The sequence below is a fragment of the Bos javanicus genome, chromosome 29, assembly GCF_032452875.1.
Source record: "Bos javanicus breed banteng chromosome 29, ARS-OSU_banteng_1.0, whole genome shotgun sequence".
In the NCBI taxonomy this organism is placed as follows: Eukaryota; Metazoa; Chordata; class Mammalia; order Artiodactyla; family Bovidae; genus Bos; species Bos javanicus.
In genome coordinates, this window is record NC_083896.1 from 28,167,022 (window position 1) to 28,174,275 (window position 7,254).

The 7,254-nt window shown below is 42.2% G+C and overlaps 1 protein-coding gene across 1 annotated transcript; it reads right to left on the reverse strand.

Moving 5' to 3' along the window:
* Positions 1 to 3,563: 3,563 nt before the first annotated feature.
* LOC133241829 (olfactory receptor 8B8) lies at positions 3,564 to 4,502 on the reverse strand. Its single transcript, XM_061407747.1, has one exon. It carries the CDS (start codon positions 4,500 to 4,502, stop codon positions 3,564 to 3,566), a length of 939 nt encoding a protein of 312 aa, XP_061263731.1.
* Positions 4,503 to 7,254: the final 2,752 nt, after the last annotated feature.

The following is a 7,254-nucleotide window of genomic DNA, read 5'->3' on the forward strand; positions in this document are numbered from 1 at the left end:
CCTTTGGTAAGTCAGCTGCTAAAACTGCTAGATGATCCAATCTTGCATCCAACAGATATTTGTTTAATCTCCACTGTGCATGTGCTGGGCACTGTGCTTGGTGTGGGGAATGTCTCAAAACAGACACCAAGAACTCTGCTCACACAAAACTACACAGTCTAATTTGTGGTAGGGATAGATACAGAAAAGAAAGTGACAAGGACTTTACATTGCAAGCATCATGAGCAGAGGCACAAAAATGAACCAGGGCAGGAGAAAGGTATTCCAGAAAGACACCTCACAGTAGGTAGTCACAGACTGGAAGGCTCCAGAGCACCTTCCTGTCCTAGGATTAAAAAGATTACCAGCAATATGATTAAACCAAGAAAGAGCCATTTAAGAAATTAAAAGAGTGTATAAGGAAGGAAAAGGAAAGAGAAAACATTTTCAATTTGCTCCCTCTTTTCTTTATCCATTCAGGCACCACAAATACTTTATGAAGTAGAGGAAAGAAAAGATATAGAAGGAAGAGATGATAATACAAACACCACCACCAAAATTAAAGGTGATAAGTTTTCATGAATGCCACCCTCATCAGTACAGAATTGGGCCAAAGTGGACAGTCGAGATGTGTGTATGCTGCTAGAGTGTAGCTTGAAATTGAATTTTCAAAAAGGGATTTTGCAATAAAGTTCAAGAATCTTGTGTGATTCAATAATTCCTTGTCTAAGAATATATTTTAATGGGGAGACTCAGATTTATTTAATGTTGTTGAGCATTATTTATAATTTGGAAATATGAAAATAACATACAGCAGTAGAAAAATGTTCACTGGATATAATACATCCATATGGTAGAATTTTGCACAATTATAAAAACAAAATTGAAAGCAAGAGATCAGAAAAAAAAATTCTGGCTGTGAGCTCTGTTTTGAGAAACAAACTTTTGTAGCTAGAGATGGTGTTTCTTGCTTTCACAGTGTTCCTTTCTCTCTCCCTTTTTTTGGCTACCCGTGACCCTTCACATACATCTTTTCTACCTTTTTATTCATTTATTTATCCAATAAGAATTCCTTATTCCCTCCTCTTCTAATTAATTTTCATCTGTTTAAAGCAACTGCTCATAGACTCTGAAAATAAAGACAACATTGTGTGTATGTATGTGCAAAGACTGTCAAAAATACATACAATTCACAAGCAACAGTTATGGCCCCAAGGGAGGCTACGAAAGGATGAGAAAGGATCAGATGCCCTTTCACTGATCATTTTTTGGTAATACTAGTAAACATCATGAACCTGTACTATGCATTTAATATACAAATAAATATATATAGTGAATAGAATGTAGAAATAATCTGATCTAGCATAATCATTTTTCATGTAAGTAAGCATGAGCCCAGAAAGATGGAGCGATTATCTCAAGGTCACACAATAGATTAGTGGAAGTGCTGATGCTAAGAGAAGAGGATCTAGCAGGAATGGAGATGAAGTTTGCTGAGCATTTGCCATTTAATTCTCTGAATAATCCTGTGAAAACATTTGCTCAGAGACATCAAGTAACTTGGTGAAGACTGCGTAGCTACTGAGTAAAAGCTAGGGTCCAAATTTGATTCTACCTTCCAGTTCCCTAGTCTCTGATTTTTCTAGGTCTTTATGCTACTCTCTTCCTCTCACCTATCCCAGTCACCCAGCTTCCATACTGTCCATCCATCTGTTCTATGCTGTGTAAAGCACAGTTCTCTCATTTTGCTCTCATACTTTTGAACTCACCCTTATTGATCTGTGCAATCCAACAGGCAAAGCTATACCTCCATCCAAACTTCATTTTTCCATATAGAAGAGACTTTTCCTAAAGAGACTCTCATAAATCAAAAGTATTATCACTGCATTTCATGTATTGTTGCTTCAAAAAAAAAAATTTATCCCCTAAAATTTTCTTTTAAAACAAAAGGCAACCCTACCCCTTATATGTAGAAACATCAGGCTATGGATGTACAAACTTTGGCTGTACTTCCACCCTTTACTGTAAGGTGTGTTAGCTAGGGTCCCAGCAGAAAACAAAGTAGCTGAAAAATATAACAAGGGAACTATTTGCAGGGGTATACACAAAAGGTGATTTGGAGACACCACCAAAGGGAGATAGAGCTCCCCAGACTAGCAACAGCCAGGAGAGACTGTAGCCCATTGGCATGAAGAGACAGAGGAGGGAACAGTTACTGTAACCAAGTTGGAAACAGGGCACTCAGTTCCTGACACTGTAGCCAGCTGGAAGAAATTCTAGGAAATAAATATTACAAATATCACACTCCTCTCACCTTCTGATTTTCTCTGCTGATGAAAGAGAACCTGCCTAACCCAACCAGAAACCAGAGGCCACGGAGCCCAGTGATGGAACTGTTAAAGAATGCCTCCCAGGGCTTGGAGTAAGGTACCAGAAAGTTGATCTAAAGGGTCACACAAAAAAAAAATGCAAGCAGTACCATAACAATCAGTGACCATTTCCTCTGTCACTTTCTGCCGCGTGGTGCTGACTGGATAACACTAGGTTTTCTATGGTTCTGAAATAGTCTCCAAATCCTCAGCTGACCACCTTGAGTGGCAGATTTCTCCACTCTTGCTTTAAAAGCACAATTTGAAAACAAGGAAATGATTGTGTGTGAAATATTTCCCAAATCCTGTCCTTTGTAACGCTGACATATTCTTTGAGGTCTTTCATGCACTCTGGCCAAATCCACTGAAGTCCAAGTGGCCAAAGCTCCACATCGCTATCTCAGGAGGTACCGCGTGTGCTGCTGTCCGGGCTCTAGCACACTTCCCCACACACTGTGCAGAATTCTTCAAGAATCTGTCTGGTCATTCAGCCAAGACCATCTCAACAAAGTGTTATACCTCCTACCTTCATGTGAAAATGTGATATTTAAAATTAGCCCTTGAAAAGTTGCCTGAAATTTCTGTAGACAAAACCAGACTTTCATGTCCTAGACCAACTCACACTTGAAATGAAACCTTCTAAGGCAGCTGAAGGAGGAAGAAAGTGAACAGTAATGGAAAGAAATCTGTATTAAAAAGCAAGAGCCTGGATTCTAGTCACAGTTCAGCTGCTGAGTAGCTGAGTGACCTTGGGGAAGTTACCTAAGCCTGAATCTGTTCTCAGAAATAAGACAACTTAACTAAATAATTCTTGAAAGTGAAAAATGAAAGTTTTAGTCACTCAGTCACGTTGACTCTTTGCAACCTCAGGAACTGTAGCCCTCCAGGCTCCTCTGTCCATGGAATTCTCCAGGCAAAACACATAGGTATCCATTCCCTTCTCCAGGGGATCTTCCTGACCCAGGGATCAAACCCAGGTCTCCTGAGTTGCAGGCAGATTCTTTGCTGTCTGAACCATCAGGGAAGCTCAAATGATCCTTAAGGCCCACTAACTGTGAGTATCCTCTAGTTTTAACAATCTTCTTAAGTTAAAGGTCACTTAAAAGGGGAAAGACAAACTTGTTGAGAAAGAGCTAAAATTTCCTCCATGTAATCAATGGAACTTGAATCATCTATGGAAGGAAAAATGTCCCTTTCCTAAATATTGCCCCCTTCTCAGGAGAACAGTATTTTGCTTAACGTTTTCTTCAGAGCACTTTTGACATCCTTATTCCTCAGGCTATAGATTAAGGGGTTGAGCATGGGTACCACAATGGTATAGAACAAGGAGGACACTTTCCCCTGGTTCATGGGTAAAAGAGAAGATGGTTTGAGGTACATGAATGCCCCCGACCCAAAGAAAAGAGAAACTGCAATAATGTGGGAGCTACAGGTGCTGAACGCTTTGGACCTGCCCTCGGTGGAATGAATATGGAGAATGCTAGAGAGGATAAGGGCATAAGAAATGAAGATGGTAACTGTGGGCACACCAATATCGATGCCCACAACAATGAAGACCACCAGCTCATTTACATAGGTGCTGGTGCAAGAGAGCTCAAGAAGGGGAAGGATGTCACACATGTAGTGGTCAACAAGATTGTTGGCACAGAAGGTCAGTCTCACCATGCACGCTGTGTGGGCCATGGCCCCAACAAACCCCATCACATAGACACCCAGCAAAAGAAGTAAACAGATCTGGGGAGACATGGTGGCCATGTACACCAGTGGCTTACAGATGGCAACATAGCGGTCACATGCCATCGCTGACAGGATGAAGGACTCAGAGATGACAAAGAAAAGAAAGAAGAAGAGCTGAGTCATACACCCTGCGTAGGAGATGATGTTCTTCTTTGAGACAAAACTCATCAGCATTTTGGGAGTGATAACAGTGGAATAGCAGAAATCTATGAAGGATAAGTTATAGAGGAAAAAGTACATGGGGGTGTGCAGGTGAGAGTTGAGTCCAATCAGGGTTATCAAGCCCAGGTTCCCCACCACAGTGACCATGTAAAAACCTAGAAATAGGAAGAAGAAGGGGATCTGGAGTTCTGGCTGGCTGGTTAAGCCTGTGAGGATGAACTCTGTCCCAGAAGAGTTCTCAGCTACCATTCTCATTTCAGGCACTCTGTGGAAACAAAGGAAAAGGGTCACTTAGAGACAGAAGGAGAGAGAGCATTGCTGCCCTCCCTGTCACCTCCCCCTCTTTGGAATTAGAGGCACACTTGGGTATTTTTGAATCCCATTGACAGAAGAGCCTGGTGGGCTGCAGTCCTTGGGAGCTCAAAGAGTCAAACACGACTGAGCAACTAACACTTTGATTTGGATATTTTGGACTTCAGGAGAAAGGGCTTTCCAGAAGCTATGGGTCTTGTTCCCATGAGCCCCTAGTGGCTCTGCCCTCTGGAGGACGAACCTGTCTCTAAGAGGACGGCCACTGCTGCTAGGAAGAAAGGACCCAAGGATGCACTGAAGAATCTCCCAGATCTTTACTTCAGTAAACTTCAGTCTATTTATCATGCCCTTCCAACTCCAGTCTGCTCAGATTTACAGTAACTGGGGTCATTTTCTGGGAAGAGCCCTCTGAAAGGATGGAGCCAGTCCAACCATGCCAGTGTCCACTTCATGGTCAACGTGGACAGACTAGAGGTAGGAGGTGCGTGGGTGCATGCCCAGTCACTAAGTCACGTCCAACTCTCGTGACCCTATGGGATTTCCCTGCCAGGCTTCTCTGTCCATGGGATTTCCCAAGCAAGAATACTGGAGTGGGTTGTCATTTCCTTCTCCAGGGGATCTTCCCGGCCCAGGGACTGAACCTGCATCTCCTGCACTGACAGGCAGATTCTTACCATGGAGCCACCAGGGAAGACCAGAAATGGGAGATGGTCCTTCCCAAAGCCTTTACTACCCGAGGGTGGGGACTTAGGAAAAGTTCAGCCCAGATTTACTCACTCACCTCTTTCAGCCTGCAGTTTCGTCCGCTGTCCCTCTCAGTCCAACTCCTGCTCTCCGTCGTTCAAACAGACAAATGGTGTAGTGCTAACACAGGAGAACGAATTAAGAGTTACCCCTTAACTCTCTGTTCTGTGTGGGGGATCAGAGGTTGGACTGACTTCAAAATTTTCCTGACGTGATATCTGATTGAGACTGCCCGGAGGCTTTTCTCCATCTTTCAGATGGGATACCGTATCGTTGCCTGTAATCAGTGCCAGGCAGTGACAGGAGACTGAGCCGGTTTTATCCTGGGTTTAGAGATCTGGGGACCTGATTAGAGGTACTGGTAGAAATCCAGAGGTTCCCTCAGGACCACAGCCTTAAAAATTAACTCTTAAAATAAGGAACTTTTGCTTATACCAAGGAGAATATTTGATTGGGATTTTAGAAACATTATTTGTCCAATTAACATCCACTCAGTAAAATGAAAAACTAATAACTTACATTTATTGAGCACTTATTGTGTGTGTATCCCCAACAGTCTTCCTCTATTAGCACTTATATGCTGACCTCACCACGCCATATGTCAAAGCATTTTATGTATAATACTTTAGTTTCATTCTCCCCCAAATCCTATGAACTAAGTCTTATCACTCCCATTTTAGAAATGAAGTAGTTTACTAAATGTTACAAAGGTCATGTGAAATCTAAGTCCATTTAACTCCAAGCCTGGATTTTTAACAATTACATTTAATATCTCCCTATGGGAGATAACTAAATGTATAAATCCTTACCCTCAAGGCTCTGACATTCTTTTGGAAAAGATAAGATAGAATATATCTGACTAAATAGGCAAAAAAAGTAATAAGTAAATAATTTAAAGTATTAGTAAAAGTAATAAGTAAATAATAAAAAATTATTTATTAAAAATAAAATGCATCTCTTCAATAAGTGGCACTAGGAAAACTGGACAGCTACATGTAAATGAATGAAATTAGAATACTTCTTAAAACCATGCACAAAAATAAATTCAAAATGGATTAAAGACCTAAATGTAAGCCCGGACACTATAAAACTCTTAGAGGAAAGCATAGGCAGATTACTTTGACATAATTTCAATCCACCTCCTAGAGTAATGAAAATAAAAACAAAAATAAACAAATGGGATCTAATTAAACTGAAAAGTTTCTGCAAAGCAAAGGAAACTTTCCTCTTCTCCTAACTCCCCTCTCTCATGATGAGTTATTCCTGTGTCCCATCTCTTAGAGTCTTCTTGAGCTCAGTAACAGCTAATTCACATTTTGTTGTTGTTTAGTAGCTAAGTCATGTCCGATTCTTTAGGGACTTATGGACTATAGCCCACCAGGCTCCTCTGTCCATGGTATTCTCCAGGCAAGAATACTGGAGAGGGTTGCTATTTCCTCCTCCAGGGGATCTTCCCAACCCAGGGATCAAACCCACAATTCCTACCATGGCTCCTGCATTGCAGAGAGATTCTTTACCACTACGCCACTAGGGAAGCTCAGTTCACACTTTGAGGCCCCGTAGATTTGGAGAAGGCAATGGCACCCCACTCCAGTACTCTTGCCTGGAAAATCTCATGGACAGAGGAGCCTGGTGTGCTGCAGTCCATGGGGTCGCTAGGAGTCAGACACAACTGAGCGACTTCACTTTCACTTTTCACTTTCATGCATTGGAGAAGGAAATGGCAACCCACTCCAGTGTTCTTACTTGGAGAATCCCAGGGACGGGGGAGCCTGGTGGGCTGCTGCCTATGGGGTCACACAGAGTCGGACACAACTGAAGCAACTTAGCAGCTTAGCAGCAGATTTGAAGCAATACTGCTGCTGCTGTTGCTGCTGCTAAGTTATGTCAGTCATGTCCGACTCTGTGCGACCCCATAGACGGAAGCCCACCAGGCTCCCCGTCCCTGGGA

Excerpts from the sequence above, each read along its gene's own strand:
- LOC133241829 (XM_061407747.1), bottom strand. The coding sequence starts at position 4,502 with ATGAGAATGGTAGCTGAGAACTCTTCTGGGACAGAGTTCATCCTCACA.